The 17517-nt window shown below is 54.1% G+C and overlaps 4 protein-coding genes across 4 annotated transcripts; 2 read left to right on the forward strand and 2 right to left on the reverse strand.

Annotated features, from left to right (window-relative positions):
* Positions 1-3045: 3045 nt before the first annotated feature.
* CDEST_08352 (Putative LysM domain-containing protein) lies at positions 3046-4335 on the forward strand (the record flags this gene model as incomplete). Its single annotated transcript, XM_062924511.1, has 3 exons — positions 3046-3411; positions 3633-3647; positions 3691-4335. 3 exons carry the CDS (start codon positions 3046-3048, stop codon positions 4333-4335), a joined length of 1026 nt encoding a protein of 341 aa, XP_062780562.1.
* Positions 4336-4864: 529 nt separating this feature from the next.
* CDEST_08353 (uncharacterized protein) lies at positions 4865-5790 on the reverse strand (the record flags this gene model as incomplete). The annotated part of the gene is made up of 2 exons (XM_062924512.1): positions 4865-5659; positions 5716-5790. The coding sequence occupies 2 exons, from the start codon at positions 5788-5790 to the stop codon at positions 4865-4867; spliced, it is 870 nt and encodes a 289-aa protein (XP_062780563.1).
* Positions 5791-6449: 659 nt separating this feature from the next.
* Positions 6450-12450, forward strand: CDEST_08354 (Putative glycoside hydrolase family 18, catalytic domain, glycosyl hydrolase family 18 (GH18) active; the record flags this gene model as incomplete). The annotated part of the gene is made up of 10 exons (XM_062924513.1): positions 6450-6676; positions 6936-10182; positions 10258-10482; positions 10546-10712; positions 10773-11077; positions 11147-11227; positions 11293-11703; positions 11789-11905; positions 11976-12076; positions 12184-12450. The coding sequence occupies 10 exons, from the start codon at positions 6450-6452 to the stop codon at positions 12448-12450; spliced, it is 5148 nt and encodes a 1715-aa protein (XP_062780564.1).
* Positions 12451-13981: 1531 nt separating this feature from the next.
* Positions 13982-16872, reverse strand: CDEST_08355 (Putative Type II pantothenate kinase, ATPase, nucleotide binding domain-containing protein). Its single transcript, XM_062924514.1, has 3 exons — positions 16256-16872; positions 15912-16194; positions 13982-15850 (listed from the first exon to the last, which is right to left on the reverse strand). Exons 1-3 carry the CDS (start codon positions 16598-16600, stop codon positions 14943-14945), a joined length of 1536 nt encoding a protein of 511 aa, XP_062780565.1. The 5' UTR covers positions 16601-16872; the 3' UTR covers positions 13982-14942.
* Positions 16873-17517: the final 645 nt, after the last annotated feature.

Below are 17517 nucleotides of genomic sequence, written 5' to 3' on the forward strand. Positions count from 1 at the left end.
GTCACATCTGAGAGGAATATGGGCGCATGGCTTCACATTATATGCCTCACTTTCAAATAGCTCTGGCAATTTGTCAAGCGATCAGTCTTGCTGCCTTGGGCGAGTTGTTCTCATTGTTGGATAACTGAATGTGAGTCGGAACTGAATCTATCGCTTTAATGCGTGATCACGAGAGAGTCAGTACGCCAAGAGCCAAGCAAAGCGCTAGAGTGGCACAACAGATGAAGCTGCAAGAGGTATCATCCGTTGGCGGCCGCTTGCGCAGGGGGAGAAATTAAACTCTTACATAGCGGGCATGGAACGGGACGGCGCGTATATTCACAGCAGGATCTGAATCTCTGCATGAACCCCTGCGATGCAGACAGGAAGGCTGATATCAATAATGACCGATACTCCTTTCGGAGCGTCTATGGAAATTTGAGATCCACAGTACATGTCGACGATGTATCGTAACGACTGGAGCGAACTGAAGGCAGCAGAGACGCAGGTCCAACGAGATGCCGAAGAAAATAGATGTGATACCCAACTCCGCAAAGTCTCGTCTCGTCGCCATTCAAGGTCTTTGTTCTCCAAAGCTCAATCATCAACTCTGTTTGAGGTTCACCACAATTGTTTTTCCAATTTGTTCGCGCGAATATGGCTGGCGTTGGACGTTTCTGGGTGGTAGCCGTGATGGCAGCCGTCCCGAGTGCAGCGATCCAGCTCTGGGCGACGCCAGGCGATAACGTCAAGCACCCACATTTGGCCCCCCCCCACATTTGGCCCCCCCAAAAATGCCTCACCACCACCACCAGCCTCCTGTTTTCTCCAACTTCATCACATCACAACATTCACAGTTCTCAACCGAATGGCTTCATCTTTTCTATATACCCTTTTCTAGTCCTTATGGGCCAATACACTGAGTATGAGGTCAACCAGGCCTTAGATGCTGTTGCCAATGGCCAGTCTATCCACAAGGCATCCTCTGAATGGGGGATCCCAAGATCAACACTTCGTCATCGACTCCAAGGCACCCAAGCAAGGGCAGCTGCATTTTCTGACCTTCAGAGGCTTTCCCCTGATCAGGAGGCTAAGCTGGCTGAATGGGTGCGAATCCAGCATGCCCTTGGGCTTGCTCCAACCCATCAGCAGGTGAAGGTATTCGCAGAAAGGATCCTTCATACTATGGGGGATACAGATCCTCTAGGAAAGCAATGGATCCAAGGCTTCAAAAGAAGAAACCCATCAATCAAGGTCCAGAGAAGTCGCCCTATAGACTCTAGACGTATTAATGGAGCATCTACTGAGGTCATCAGGGACTGGTTCAAACTCCTCGCCATACCAGAGATCAAGGGCATCAAACCAGCCAACAGATATAACATGGATGAGACTGGTATCCTTGAGGGCTAGGGATCTAATGGGCTGGTGCTGGGGATGGCTGAGACGAAGTCTGTCCGCAAGAAACAGCCTGGATCAAGGGCATAGGTGTCTATTATCGAGTGCATCTCTGCTATAGGCCATGCCCTGAATCCCCTCATCATATATAAGGGCAAGACAGTCCAGCAGCAGTGGTTTCCTCTAGATCTTAGCCCTTATGAAGGATGGCAGTTCACTGCAACAGAAAATGGATGGACTACAGACGACACTGCAGTTGAATGGCTGCAGAAGGTCTTTATCCCTCAGACTATCCCTCAGACTGCCTCCCAGGGCAAGGAGGCTAGACTGCTGGTTGTTGATGGCCATAGGAGTCACACAACGACAGAATTTATGTGGACATGTTATATTAATAACGTCTATCTCTTATTCCTACCACCACATACCTCCCATGTCCTTCAGCCACTTGACCAGTCAGTCTTTGGCCCTGTGAAGGCAGCCTATAGGAAGGAGCTTGGATACCTCAGTCAGTGGAATGATTCTACTATTGTAGGCAAGAGGAACTTTATAGGCTGTTATTAGAAGGCTTGTCTGGCAGGCTTGACGATGGATAACATCAAAAGTGGTTGGAAATATACTGGCCTATGGCCTGTCTCTATGGCTAAGCCCCTTATGAGCCCTTTAATGCTCCCATCAACACCAGGGCCATCAGATCAGGCCTGCAAAGGGCAGTCTGGAAGTAAAGAAGCTGAAGGATGGGCATCTGCGTCATCTGCAGTGGCATGGTCGACGCCAAGGAAGATGAAGGATCTGGCTGGCCAACTGAAGCTATTCACAGAGCTGGATAATGATGCCTCTACTCAACGCCTTCTGTTTATGAAGGTGAAAAAAGGCTTTAGTGAGCAGGCATATAAGCTGGCTACTGCCCAGCATAAGCTGGAGCTTCTGCAGGCAAAGGTTACAAGCACTGCAGTTAGGAAAAGAAAGGCAGTCCAGCTGGATCCAAACACCAAGTTCGCCAACATCAAGGACATCCAGAAGGCCCAAGTTGAGGCTGGCGAAAAAGAGGATATTACAGATGGATCCAGCGAGTCTGATATACCTAGTGAAGCTGAAAGCTGTATTGTAGTGGCATCTAGGCCTAGTCAGTAATTAATTGAACATACTGATGTTGGTGGGAATGCCCTCGTTTTTGGGGGGGCCAAATGTGGGGGGGGGCCAAATGTGGGTGCTTGACGTTATTCCGCTCACAGTGCCTCCCGCATGCCGCATCGCCCTGACCCGAAACATCACCTGCGACTTTCTCGTTACGCCTGGGAAGGCCGCGGCGGGCGAAACAGTCGTCGGCGAGGCGGCCACCGCCTTTTGTAACGAAGCGTGTTCATCTTTCCTCGTCGCATTCGAGAAGGCTGTTGCGTCAGCCTGCCGGGAATCCCATCATGCCTTATGGGCAACCAGTACGATGAAGCAATCACCACACTACCTATCCCAAGGCTATCTTTGGGCCCATAGCCTGATGTGTCTTTCTGATGAGTAAGTCTCATGTTCAAATCGCATTCCCGGCGAAAGATTGTGAGGAATAATGGAGACTGATATTGGATACCACGGCACAGCTCAGGTCTTTGCCTTAAAGAGCTTTACTCTGGGAACCGAGAGGCCTGCTCGGACTGCTTCTTGAAGTATGGCGCAATTATGGCCAGCACCGACTACGGTCGCGCTGCCTTTCCGGAAGAAGACTTGGACGAGATGTTCTCGTCATGCTCGGTGCCGGCGAGCGATTATAAGTACACTTACACGCCCAGCCCGACGGCAGGAGGTTCCACCACGTCACCCGCGGAACCGTCTGCCACACCGACGTGTTCGGGAGAAACATATACGGCCCAGGAGGGTGATACTTGTCTGTCGATCTCCAAGGAGAAGTCGGTTGCCACGGACCGTTTGGTTGATGCTAACCACCTCGACTTCAACTGCACAAGTTTGACAGTCGGACGAAAGCTTTGCATCAAAGACACCTGTACCTTGGCGACTATTGAAGCGGGACAGACTTGTGACAGTATTGTAGACGGAAAATCTGATCAGACCTCCTCTTCAGGTCTCTGAAGAACATGTGCAACTCTAACGTCACGCCGAGTCTTGACTCACTAATTGGAAGAAGCATTTGTATTGAGTATGTCTCCGTCCTCCCATAGGCAATGTTAAGAATTAGGTCCCTAACCACAACCCCTCAACAGCGCACCGGGAGAATTCCAGTTTCCGACGTCAGTACCTGTCACACATAGACCAACGGCGACACTGTAAGTTGGCAGGCACTCTGAGCCATTGTACCTACATCACAAGCTAGACCAGGGCTTGCAGAATTTGGATGCTTATTCACGTATAAACAGGACTTCCAGCTGGTTTTCGGAATGGCAACCCGGAACCGTCGTCACAGATCCGACCGACGGCGTACCCACCGTAACAAGCGATTGGGATCCTGAGTTCACGCCGCCCGTCACCACCATCATCATCGGTAACCCCGAAAATGACCAGCTCCATGAGTACACCAAATACTGCTGGATCACTGAGGACGACATCGCCCAAGGGTACGACGTGGAGTCTTACGCGGCGGGCTGCCAAACCCTCTTTGACCGATACTGCGTCTACAACCCCGAGTCCCACTCACCAGTGGCGCCCAACGCGATCCCCGCGATTTGCACCCCAGACCGCAGCATTTACACCCTTGAGCCCGACCCAGAGCCGGTGCACACACCGTCGCCTGTCCAGATCGGCATCACGAAGGGATGCAGCTTGTTCCACAAGGTCGAGGCCGGTAATACGTGCGATAGCATTACGCGGCAGTACGAAATTGCGCTGGATGATTTCTACACTTGGAATCCGGCCATTGGCAACGATTGCCGTAACTTGCAGCTAGGGACGCACGCTTGCGTTGGATACAACGAGGCGCTGATTCCCACCATTACGCCTCCGCCTGTTCGTCGCTGAGGTCCTCGGGAGACTTTACTATTTCCTGTTACAGTCTCAGTCAACCTTTTGTCACATTCTAATTCTCTAGTTGTATTCTTAGCAAGTTGTTTTTTCACGCTACTTCAAAGTCCAATATATGTCACCAAGGTTTCTGATATTCTCGCTACAGCACTAAGCCTCGTTATATACTATTTTACGTAACAGCTCTTTAGATAGCTGTTTCTATAGGCGTAGCATTTTTTTATATGTCTCCTCTTGATTTAAGCACTAACGCTCTTTATTGTCTTATGAATGTCATGTGTTATAAAACTCTACATATCATCAAGAGAAAAGGAATAGATACAGGTGATTTTATAACACATTGTGATAAGATTGCCCCACAATGCCTGCTACAGGGTAGCCAATGTGCTGACAGAGGCATTTTCTTTGTGGATAGGGAACAAACATGTTCCTGCGTTGTCTAACAGCATTGATAGGTCATATAATGACTACCTAAAACCATGTACCCAAACCAAACGTTGCTTCGCACATACTATGTAAGGACCTATTATCCACTCTGCGGGTAGTATTTGGCTGCCAGTTCTCCCTGACGCTTGTAATGGTGGCCGATTTCCCCGTTTGACCAGCAATCGACATCGCGACTAACTTCCTCGCGTACCTTCATGTCCCCCATGCTTTCAGGCTCAATAGCGGAATAACGCACGACGTTGCCGTAGCCATCCAGGTAGAAAACTTGGAGAAGTTTCTCCTCGAGCGCCTCTTCGTCGGCGACAAAGAGTGGACCGTTGCCTGATGCGGCACTCTTTTGGATCTGGTCGACGATGGGGCTTACTTGATCCAAAGTATCCTCCTGGTCGAATTCGGCAAACTCTTGACGGATGCTGACTATCTGGGCCTCACTCGGGCCTCTATGGATCTGCTGTCCACGGTGCCCAACGAGCTCGGGTAGGATCTCAAAGATTTGTTGCCAGTCGTCACCAAAGTCAAACAACTGAGCGTCGTCGAGGACACGCCACCAATTGTCCTCTGGATCGAGGGATTCATCACCATCCTCTTCATCTTCAAGAATAGCAGCCATCTTGTCGTCACTATCCTGGCCATAATACGTGCGCAAGATGATGTATTGGTTTCCGCGCCCAAGGTATTGATGGGCGATCTTGCGAACCTTCTGAGGCCGCCAAGGGGCGAGAATATCTCGGACCTCCTCGACGGTCGGCACCCGAGACACGCTGTCACCTGGGGCCGTCCACCCGTCAGGTAGCACATCTGTCTCCATGAATGACTGTAGGAGGGTGCGTCTCTGCTCGTCAACACTCAGGGGCGAAGTGGCATCCCAGCGGCGCTATTGCTGTCAGCTGGTACTCTCCATTTCTTCTTGGCTGCGTTCCAAGTGCTTACGATAAGAAATTGCTCCACGGGAAACCATCCCCAGGGAGGGGACGTTGGACCATCCTGGCTCAGCTGGTCTTCCATGATACTTGGTGGGTGTATGGTGAGGTCGGTAAGGCGTTGATAGTTGGATGGGGATATCGCAAAAAAAGAGGTTGGCCCAATAACGACAGAAGGAGGGCAAGGTTCAGATTAATGTTGCTAATGTTTGTGATTACAAAGGCTGAACCCACCCCACTCACAGAGGCGCAACCATGTCTCTCCAAGTCGGTCCGCCGGAAGTCGCTCGTAACGCAACCTTGCCAAGCAAAGGGACCGGTCTTCTTGCCTATTGGGGCAGTCAGGTTAAGCAATTGTATGGGATTTTCCCAAGATTACGACGTAGGGTAGCCCCTCTTCGTTCAACTGGTAATGGTAGATATGGAGCGAGGTTATGCATTTGTCGGGACTAGATGCTGCCTCAGTTACTCCGATGCTTAGCAACAGATGTACATGATATCTTTGCTCAAAGGTCTAGCTTAGTATAACTCATTCCAAAGTCCTCAGTCCTTCTTTGCGCAAAGACAGCAGCTTGTCTTGCGTCCAAGTCCTGTCGGTCGTTCATTCTTTTGTCGACAGGAGTGTTTGAATGTTGCTATTATGGCTCGACTTTACCTCCATACAGCTTTTCCCTCCTTTGTCATTTTACTCTTATTTTTTGTAACACATTTCACTCCGGCATTTACCCAGCAGAATGCCCTGGTATGTACAATCAGCTCTTCTACCATGTATACTACGATTCTCATGCTCTCTTCGCTCAGTGTGATATCAACAACCCGTGCAAGGTTGGCTGCTGCAGCTCTAGCGGTGTCTGTGGCTTTGAGGAAGCCCATTGCGGCGACGGTTGTGTTTCGAATTGCAACTCCACATCCGAGTGTGGAAAACACGCAGTAGAGGAATCCTTCAACTGCCCTATCAATGTCTGTTGCAGGTAAGAGACCAGCCATTTCCAAATATTGTTCCATAAACAAGGGACTGATGTACGTCGCTGTGTAGCAAGCACGGTTTCTGTGGAGTGACTGAGGGTAAGAGATTCCTTTTGTTCTCCGGCTTCCATAATGGGCTAATTCGAGAATAGAATTCTGTAACGACGAATGCCAGCCAAACTCGGAGGGTGGCGGGTGCGGTCAGCCAGAGTAAACAGAACTACAGTTTCAACCGGTTATCACAGCGAGCTAACGTGTCTACAGTCGTCCGTCCTGCCCAAGTGCTACCAAGGACCCGTTGGAGTTCCAGAGACGCATCGCCTACTATGAACTCTTCACCAAGGGCCGCAGCTGTGGCGTCAAGGAGCCCGAGGTCTTGCCAGTAGATCCTCTGACGCATATCAACCTCGCGTTCGTCAACTTTGGCGACGACTGGAAGATCATTGACGACAGCCCTGACTGGGTGAAGCGCGTGGTCCTCCGAAAGATTGACCATCCCAGCTTGCGCGTCAACATCGCCATCGGCGGCTGGGCTTTCAACGACCCTCCCACCTCGACGTACTTCTCGCGCATGGCGTCCACCTACGACAGCCGTCAGACGTTCGTCGACTCCGTGGTGGAGTATCTGAGGGCATACGGCCTCGACGGTGTTGACATTGACTGGGAGTATCCCGGTGCCGAGGACCGTGGAGGCCACCCGGACGACGGCCTGAACTATGTCTTTCTCCTGGCAGCCCTGCGGAAGGCTTTCGATGACGAGGGTTCCGGTTGGGAGATTTCGGTTGCCATCCCTTCAAGCTATTGGTACCTACGAGGCTACGAGCTCGAGAGAATGCAAAGGCACATTGACTATTTCAACCTCATGTCCTACGACATTTACGGTATGTGGGACGAGGAAAACGACTGGACTGGCCCCTATCTCAAAGGCCATGCCGACTGGCGCAAGATCGATCAGGGTCTGGATCTCTTGTGGCGGAACGGTGTCAAGCCTGAGAACGTTGTCATGGGATTCGGGTTCTACGGCCGTTCATTCACCATGTCTGATACCAACTGCATCCAGCCCGACGGCATCTGCCAGTTCTCGACAGGCAGTTCTCCCGGATCCTGCTCTGACACTGCCGGCGTGCTCACATACTATGAAATTGCCAGCAGGAACAACTCCCTGGACACGGCAACGTTCTACGACGCCGAGAACACTGTCAAATACAACGTGTTTGAGGGAACTCAATGGGTGTCGTACGATGATGCGCAGTCGTTCCGAGACAAGCTTGATCGGCTAGCCGAGAGGTGCCTGAGCGGTTTGATGATATGGGCCATTGACCAGGATACGGCTAATTTTACGGCCATGAACGAGCTTTTTGGAGACTACTCTCATCTTCAACTTGATGGCAGCAGCCACGAATCCAAGGAGAAGCTCCACGACCTCTTCTCCCAATTCACCGGACAAGACTGCCTCGTCACAGAGCGGTGTACCGACGGCACCGACGGCGAACAAGGCCCTCAACAAGTGTGTCCCGCGGGGTACTCCTCAGTCACCACGGCACACAACCCCCGACAGCGTCACCCGAACAAGTTGTCCGGTGACTGCGCAAAGGGCTGTTACCGCCACGTCTGCTGCCCCAAGAAGTCCATGCCCAAGAGCTGTGAGTGGGTTGGTGCGCCGGAACGTAACGTGTTCGGCTGCTCGGGCGACTGCGGCGGCGGCACGTTCGAGCTGAACGTAGACACCGCCATCGATGCCAAGGGTAACAAGCAGTGCTACTCGGGCACGCGAAAGCTGTGCTGCCAGAGCACGAAGCTTTTTGACGACTGTTTCTGGAACAGCTGCCAAGGACCTCTCTCCCTATCGGATTCGCCCACATGTCCTGATGACCATGATGTCCTGACTTACCGCCACGACAAGCCGGATGGGGTCGGGCTCTGTCGTGAAGAGTACGGAGACAACGGCAGCCCCCTCACGCAGCCTTTCAAGAGCGCTCTCTGTTGCCCCAAAGGGCGGTCGTTTGCCATTTGTAACTGGACGAACCAGCCCAGAGACTTCACCATGGGGAACCCCGACTATTGTCTCCCCGCGCCCTGCGGCAACGACCAGGTCCAGGTAGCTACTGGCAAGACGCCCCCGACCTCGACGTCCCACGGCGGGCGATACCAGAACGTCTGCAATGGTGTATCGCTACCTCCCAATACCGACCCGCACTTTGGCTTCTGTTGCGCTCCGCCCTCGACATGGAACGTAGACTGGCCGGTCGACCCTGCCCATCTCTGGGAGGAGCACTTCAACGACCGCGAGAAGGACAAGGCGCTGTGGCAGTACGACACTCACCACGGCCACAACGATGAGGACGACGCCATGGCGTCTCCTGGCAAGATTGACGGTTCCGACGCCTACGGCTTCATGATGCTGAATGGCCAAAAGGAGGCCATAGACGACAACTTTGGCAGTTCACACACGGTCGTGCGGCGGACGGCTGCAGTCCCCAACGTGAAACGAGAGATTCTCACAACCAACCACACGTTGATTGACGCAGTTTTTGACCATGCCAAGGAGACCATCTACGTCTACTGCAACTATCCCGCAGGATCACACGAGTGCGATTCCGTCTTTGAGGGCGGTGCCGAGGACACCGTCATCCGCCTCCCACCTCATGTGGGAAAGAGGCCATTCGCCCGTATTGTCTCCATGGAGCTCGCCAGTGACGGATACCAGCTCCCAACCCACCATGTCCGTCACCGTTCCCTCGACGGTCTCCACGACAACCCCGTCTACAAGGTACACATCGACTACAATTTCAACATGGTGCGCCAGGACCGCGGCCCCGTCCAGATCCGCGTCGACTACACCAACCTCCTGGGCTACTGGAAGGAGCTCACAGACTCGAAACCGAGCCGTGTTAAGAGAGGCTTCGGGGAAGAGGAAGAGGAATTCACCATGCGGCGTTTCCGGAACCGTGTAAACCGGGCCGAGGAGCATGAGACCCGGCTCCGGAAACGCCGTGTCAAGAGGACAGACGTTGTCGAGAACACGGTGCCCGTCGAGCTGGTCCCGGTGCGTGATGGTGACGACAACGCGTCCGCAGGTATCGGCCGCGTGGGCAAGCGTTGGTGGGGGGAGTTCGTGGACTGGCTCGAGAGGCTGACGACGGTCCGGGACTCGGCCGTTGGCGACCTACCGCTCGACTACGCCGACGAGATCAAGATCTTCGAAGCCCGCTGGGGCTGCCCAGGCAAGACCTTCCACGCCAACCTCCGCATGGATCTCCAGGTCCGCATGTCGATGCAGGCCACGTACGCCTACTACATGTCGGCCACGTTCATCCCTCCTACGAAGAAGCCTGACGTCTTCTTCTACTTTGGCATCGAGCCTGAGGCCTACATTGGGCTGACGATGGAAGGCAATGCGGTGGCGAAGCTTACAACCGGCCGGAAGAAGATTATTGACACGGTCGGATACCCGGGTCTTGCTGTCAAGGGAATTGCTTCCGTCGGGCCTACGCTGGATGTCTACGGAGAGGTGAGACACACAGACAGCTTATCCATTTTGCTTATGATTGATGGCTGACGTTGAATGAATTTCCTTTGTATCCAGATCCAAGGTTCGATCAATATGCATGGGTCGGCAAGGGCCGGCCCTGAGCTCACGTTTGGCAAGGCGCAGGCCTACTGGCCGCAGGATGAGTCCGCCTCCAAGTATGACAAGATTCTTGGCCTCGACCTCGAAGACCACCACGTCCCAACGGGTCCTCATCTGGCACCCGACTTTGAGGCCGGCGTCCAGGCCGAGGCCGCCGTGTCCGTCATCGTGCAGCCCGAGGTAACGTCAACCCCTTTCTTTGATCTTTCATCCGGTCCTGTGCTGACACGCCTGACCATATAGGCCAACGTGGGAATCAAAGTCGGTGGTGGTAAGTGGACAGGCGGCGCCTCCTTGGTTGACGCTCAAGTTACCGCCTTCCTGAAGGGCGCCTTGACGTTCCGGGCCTGGGCAATTGGCGATATTGTCGACTCCGTGTACGAATATGGCTACGGTGTCTACTTGTACTAGTGAGTCCAACTAATCTCCAGCTCTTCTCCTGGCAGGCCGCAAACTAACGGGCCATACAGCAACATCGGATACAAGGCCAAGGCCCAGATCCTGGAATGGTTCGACTGGGCCACGGGCGAGAGGAAAGCCTACGAGACCGACCAGAAGCTCATCATTTACGAGCCCGAACCAGGCAAGATTGACCTGAGTGACCCCTCCACCTCCAGCTCGAAGCGTATGGAGCCTCTGCCGGACAGTGGCTACGAAGGTTCGGGTGTTTTGCGTCGGCAATCCGCTGAGAACAACCACACTTCCGCCGCCTCGGACGAATATGAAGAACAGTTCAGAGCCATGGCCGCTGGGACGGGCGGCAATGCGAACCAAAGTAAGATTTCCCCTCTCTCTCCTCCTCACTGTGAGAGATGTCAGGGACGATGATGCTGACTCCGACTAGACCCGGGCACGCCACAGTTCACGAATCCCATCCAATGCCCGGCTGGCAATCAACCCGTGTTCAGGGTCCCAGAGCTGCGATGTGAGTACATCTATACACCATGATTCGCGCTTACATGTCATGGACTGACCGGGTGAAATCACTAGTCAACTGCGGCGCGTTCCCTCCCATTCAAATTCAAGACACCAATGGCCAGTACGAAACCATGACGGCCCTCTGCGAGGGCTACAAGGGGACGTCGACGTCGTGGCCCCTCCACCTAACCCATCACGCCAACAACCCGGCCAGCCACCCTCAGTGGGACTTCCTGAAGAGGTGCAACGACGCCAAGCGCCGCCAGCAGTGCCCGAACCTGGCGAGCAACCTCGAGTCGTGCCCCTACGAGACGCAGCGGCTGCACCTGGCTGTTGGCCACACGGACAGCGACTCAATGAAGCTCGAGTGCGACGAGTTCCCCTGGGCGTCGAGCGAGGAGGGCGGCAACTACCTGCCGGCTTCGGAGCGGAGTCAAGTATGCATCCCCAGCGTGCAGAACGGCCTCGGCGGCAACTGTATCGGTAAGCACAAGGACAAAGGCCCTTCCCATAACTATATCTTTCCCCCAAGACAGATCCAGCATCTAACGAAAGGACGGGAAAACAGCCATGCTCAACTTTCTGGAAACGAACGTGGGAAAGTTGGAGCCGGGCATCGCCAAGGTGGCCGACCGAAAGAGCCAATGGCTCTACTGGGGAGGCAAGGCAGGCAACGACATGGATTGTGAGTACCTAGACTGCGAAGAGCCCCGGTAACACTGCGAGCTGTGACTAACAGATCGCGCACTGCCTAGTCTGGTGGACGGACAAGGACTTGAACGGCGTCAAGCAGCGTTGGACCGTATATTCAGATGCGCAGCCGATTCCGGCCGGGTATAATCCTCTGAACTGGCTGGTAAGTAAACTTCTTCTTCTTCTTCTTCTTCTTCTTCTTCTTCTTCTTCTTCTTCTTCTTCTTCTTCTTCTTCGCCAATGCCCGCTGACACCTTTGCCCGTTCACAGGGACAACCCACAGGAAAGTCGTGGGTGTTCAAGCGAAACTACACCTTTTCGCTCCGAGACAGCGGCGCGCAGGGCACCGACTGGCGGGGTGCCACGGGCAAGCGCTTCGTGAGGCCCAACCAGGCGTTCAAAAACCCCAACGACTACTCCTCCATCGTCTGCGGCGTCAACACGTTCGGTCAGGCGGATTATTTCCGCGGGCCTACGGATGGCAACACCAACTTCAACGCCCTCTGCTTCACCAACAAGCGCCAGACAGGTACGTGACAAAACCCCGGGGGTCCCGGAGTATGTTTTGTAGTGTTACGTGGCTGACCAGTGTGGCGGGCCTCATCAGCCAACGGGTGGGAAGACCAGTTCAGAGTCGCGCGCTGCCGGATCGATTTCGGAACCAGCCTCACCAAGCGCGCCGGTGACGAGAAGGAGGCGAGCGCCCAAGACGAGCATTGGACGATCGAACGTAAGTCGCCAGTTTGAGTCGACCGCTTGAAAAAGGGTGTGTGAAAGCTAATCCAGCTCGTTCCGGGCAAAAACAGACGTGTTTGATGAAGAGTTGGACCCGAGAGACCCAGACATGCTGGTCAAACTTCTCGATCGCGAGGCAAAGGAAGCCGCTGGCGGAGATGCCGATGACGACGATGACCTAGACAGCGAGGACATCGAAGCGCAGACCGATGATGCGCTGGCGGACTTGGTCGATAGGGCCTCTGCGCTCGTCATCGGGACGGACGAGGCCTTATCGGCGATGGAGGACGGGCCGGCGACGTCGTCTGCATCCGAAAGATACACGCCGCTTACCGATAAAGATCAACGCACGCCCAGTGTTCATGCCGTTGTCGAGCCGATGTCTCCGCAGGGCTTTTCACCGTAATGTCAGGAGTGACGCCGAAATTCAAGTGGAGTGGACTGACCTGATATTCACACATTATGTTCAAGGTTTTCTTTGTATCTTTGCAAACTTCTTATACATATTACAATATTGAATGAAATACGCAAACACGACGTGGTGCACTCCCTCGTTACACTGGTCCAGGGGGGGCTTCACGTACACGCAAGACCCTGTTAATGCACTGGTGGCTAATGGCCCTGCTCAGTCGAAACTTGACTTCCTCGTTGCAGCCCCGTGGTTCCTCTGAACGATGTGGCTTTTTGGGAATTATCTGACTCGGCTTTGGTTCACAAGAGAGATAATGAGGCGTGGGCGCAGGTGATGAAGTTGCTGGCCTGTAAGGCACACTCCGCAAATCAAACACTGTTCCTTCGTTACCACGGTGCTAGTAAGATCAAGATACCTATATAGTGTTCAGTTTGGTGTGTAGTCAATAAATGCAGTCAGACCGGGCCGCCGAGTCCCAATATCCGTGACAAGTTACCTGGTTTGCCTATAAAGCCTTAGGGGGGGGATTCTGAAGAAGAAGAAGAAGCAGAAAAACTTCCTTGACAAGGTTCTTACATCTGATATAACCCTCCGACTCGCCGATGAACAAAACTTAAGATTCATTGGTAACATGTCACCTTGAATTCACGGTTAACCTTTCTTGTATTGAGGAAGGTTCACAAGAAATGAGACTGTGCATTCTATAGACATCTGTGTCTAACACGTACAGTTGGTGACTGCCGTGCTCACATGTGGCGTACGACAGGTGCTCTATGGAACACGCTCTCGTCTAATCATATCTACTGGGTGATGATACTTCGACCTCTCCTTCTACAATGTATTTATAGTAGAGCACAATAAATGACTCTTCATAATCTCTCTTAACATAACACCCAAGTTAGCCTTTACTAACTTATCCACAGGAGAGCAGACAGGGCCTCTAGCTCTCCTGTAGGTAAAGCAACATAAACGATAGAAGGGGTCTTTTAGGTTCATTTTGCTGGTAATGGTGTTGGCACTGTGAACGACACCGAATGGGAGCAGGCTGCTCTGTGAAAGTGGAGAGCTTGTTGCTCGCGCCGCTAGGCAGTGATGCTCCATTACTTCGAATGTCTGCGTCTCATACCTCGGAAGCGGGCGTTTCGTCCGCTGTCACTTTGCCCTCATAGGAGGGGAATCAGGTCAGTGGCAGCTTCAAGCTTCGGGGTTGTCGTCATGCCGGGGACGGATGGCATTATCCAAAGTGATTGCCGTAACCCTTTTGGATACTCCTTTAACAGACGACTTCCGGGTGCTCCACAAACTGTCCAGCGTCTTGTGTTAGTAGCTTATTGTGAGCGGCGGAAGAGACGCGTCTGGTTCGCGAGTCTCGAAAAAGCGGGAATATGACCTGCAGCTGGTCAGGCTGGAGTACTGCTGCGGAGTTCCCTGCTTGGAAACATGGCTGACGCATTGCGCCGGCGTCAATGAGGATGTACCTTTGCTTCGTTGAAGGATGCCCAAACAATCCGGTCTAAAGAGTAAGAAACCGGAGTGCGCGTCCGGGTTAGCCATGAAATGATGACATCGCGCCGGGTGGACTTAAGGTCGAGGCGGTGGAAGCTGTAATGCATACTGGCATGCACGGTCCGGTCCGTTTCGACAGACCGGCCGAGTTGCAATATGTTAACATTAGACTGGTATGTGATAAGTATAATGATATGTGTCGAGCAGCCGGCCCGCCTAGGCCGGTCATATTTTCCAACGTCGCTCACATGCCGCATATGCTCTGCCATCAAGCATCATAAATGCCAGAGAACACTGCGCCCCAACCGTACAACGCCCAATAGCTCAAAGTCGACAACGTTCCGCCCCCTCCCCTTTTAGTGAATAGAGTCTCAATTCATTCGCGCCCAGACTCTGAGGCGTAGTCATCAACGAGACTCTGCATCTCAGCGTCATGTATCCTGCGATCCCGCAGCCGGCGCTCAAGAGGTTCGGCCTGCTCGAAGGATCCGCGGCGGCCCCAGTTGCGAGGCTGGCGCTTGAGGAAGGCGCCCACAGAGCCGAGATAGCCCTCGTGGCGTAAGAAGTAAGCCTGCTTCTTGCCTTGCGACCAAAATTTGATGGCGTAGCTGAGGGTGTTGATTGTTTGCCGGTGCCCGCGGATGAATGAGCCACCAAAGTAGATGTGGTCTAGATTGTGGATTTGCGACTGGAGGAAGGCAATCTGACCGATATTGTTTGAAATGGCGTACAGTAGAGACCGGGATATATCGGCACCGGAGAACGGCTGGTCCGAGTCTTGCTCGGCAGCGTCGTGGTGGCCGGCTTCAGCCGACTCGGCAGCGTCTGGAGAAGGACCTGTGTTCTTGATGTCGCCGTTGTGTAGCCCACCGTGATCCTCTGCCTCATTCTCGGCTGTGCGCTTCATGCGGAAGACCTTGCCAAAAGAAGACGCGATTGTCGTGCTCTTGAGGCCAATCTTTCCGTAGTCGCCGCCATAGATGTCGCCAACGAGCATATCCACCTTGGCATTATCCCCCCGTTCGGACAGGTCAAGCATCTCGTCAAAGGTCCGAGCGCCGGTGAGGAGGGAAAGGAGGCCCCACAGGGTGCCACCTCCGAGCGAGGTTCCGCCCACACGCTGGTATTCGCGGGGACCCGAGACCTTGAGGAGTGAGACCCCGGAGCCAATGTTGACAAGAAGGTAGGGATAGATGTTCTCCGAGGGCGAGACGAAGTGCATTGGGTCGGTCTCGCTGTAGGTAAAGACCTCACGAGGTATTTCTGTAATGAAGAAGTCGAGACCTAGGGACGGGTCAGCAATCGCCCTCCCACGCAAACCGAGGACGCGCATTGGGAGGCTCACCAATGATGAGGCACTCCATCTCTTCCTCGCGAAGAACATCCACGCCCAGGACGTCCCGCATCTTGTCGTAGAACTTGAAGGCGCCGCCTCCGGTCGCCATGACACTCAACGCGTTCGGTTGAGAGCCATTGAGGGTCTGCTGCTTGTCCTTGAGGTGGCGCATAAACTCGATGCAGTCGTCAATGCGGTCGGTCTCGAAGTTGAGGAAGTTGAGACGGCCGCCCGGCTCGGCCGAGTGGGGTTCGCGCGTAAAGTAGACAAGCTTAATCAGGGAGCCGCCAATCTGCGCGATATGGGGGGTTAGCATTCAACAGGAACAGAGGACGGGGCGGACGGCCGCGTACGTCAACAGCGATATGGCTCACGACGGCATGGTGGTTGGGCAGGCGGATATCGCTCGTCTCGTGGTGGGTCGGCGAACCTCGGCCATTGTTGCTCGGAGAACTCGAATCGGGGTCGACGATGAAGGCACCCTTCACGTTGATTCGGACGGAGCCCGGCCGGATGATGGTATTGTCGATTTCTTCGGTGCTCGTCATGGTCCGGGCTCTCGTACGAATGTCGGCGCCAGCCAGGACGGGAGGGTCGGAAGAGGCGGTGGTGATGGAGTTGTTGTTGTTGTCGTTGAGTTCGTCGTCGGGTCGGGGATCCTCGATCGCTGAGCCTCCATCATCAGGCGCGGGGCCCATGCTCGGTCTTTATGGGGTGGTCGTCGGGCGCGTGGATGGCCAGATTGAGGTGGCTTGGGACGGTGCAGCTCGTGAATTGGCGGTCCAAGAGCGGCGTGGCTAGGTTCGCGGAAGGTCAGAGGACGGCTGGGGAGGATGCGCGACGGTTGGCCAGGATTGCGTCGGCGCAGGGTTCGCTTTGCGCTGCGTCAGTTCGCTCCGGAGTTGGAGGAGGGGGAGGTTCATCGAGGGGTTTGGGATTGTGGGAACACTCGACAATTTTGAGTCGAACAGACTGGAATCCTTGTCTTAATTACTCTTGCGCGCGAGTCCCCGCGTCGTATCTCCGGAGGGTTTTCCTTATCGATAAGAGGAGGGGAGAAGAAGAGGCGGAGGAGCGGGAGTGACCCAGGTCAGATCAGATGTACTCTTTCCTATCTGGGCAAGTGCCTAGGTCAAGGTGCTACCTGGGGACTCGGCTAGCGAGCAACCTGACGGCCTACTTCTAATCACAAACATGGTATCCGTACCGTACAGAGCACAGAAGTAGTGCCGCCGGACCGAGGCTTTCAGGGCATTCCCCACTAGAGATCACCTCTCAGCTGGTCATGGGCACCGCACTGCCAGGCCGCCCAGGTGCGGCACAGCGAGCGGTTCCTTGCAGACACAGCACACAAACTCCGTTCCCGCGATCCGACCCTCAACGGTTCGTGTTCATATGGCTTCCTTCTCTCCGCAACGAGCCGGACATGTGGCGTCCCATTCGTCCATCCACGTTGCATTCACTGCTTCCGCTGATAGCCAACTCCGAACTTAGTTCCAGAGCCAGGGTTGAGTAAGCAGTTGGCACCTCTGGTCACTGATCATAATCGCCTTTGGCGCGTGCCCAACCCCGGCCCGGCGTAGACGGTGGTCATGGCCATTTCATGGTATGCTCC

Source organism: Colletotrichum destructivum, chromosome 5 (genome assembly GCF_034447905.1).
Source record: "Colletotrichum destructivum chromosome 5, complete sequence".
NCBI lineage: Eukaryota > Fungi > Ascomycota > Sordariomycetes > Glomerellales > Glomerellaceae > Colletotrichum > Colletotrichum destructivum.

Bases quoted from the DNA above. Each gene is read 5' to 3' on its own strand.
- CDEST_08355 (XM_062924514.1), bottom strand. From the start codon at position 16,600: ATGGGCCCCGCGCCTGATGATGGAGGCTCAGCGATCGAGGATCCCCGA. The intron at 16,195-16,255 runs GTACGCGGCCGT...CATATCGCGCAG, and splicing joins TGAGCCATATCGCTGTTGAC to ATTGGCGGCTCCCTGATTAA. The intron at 15,851-15,911 runs GTGAGCCTCCCA...ACCCGTCCCTAG, and splicing joins GATGGAGTGCCTCATCATTG to GTCTCGACTTCTTCATTACA.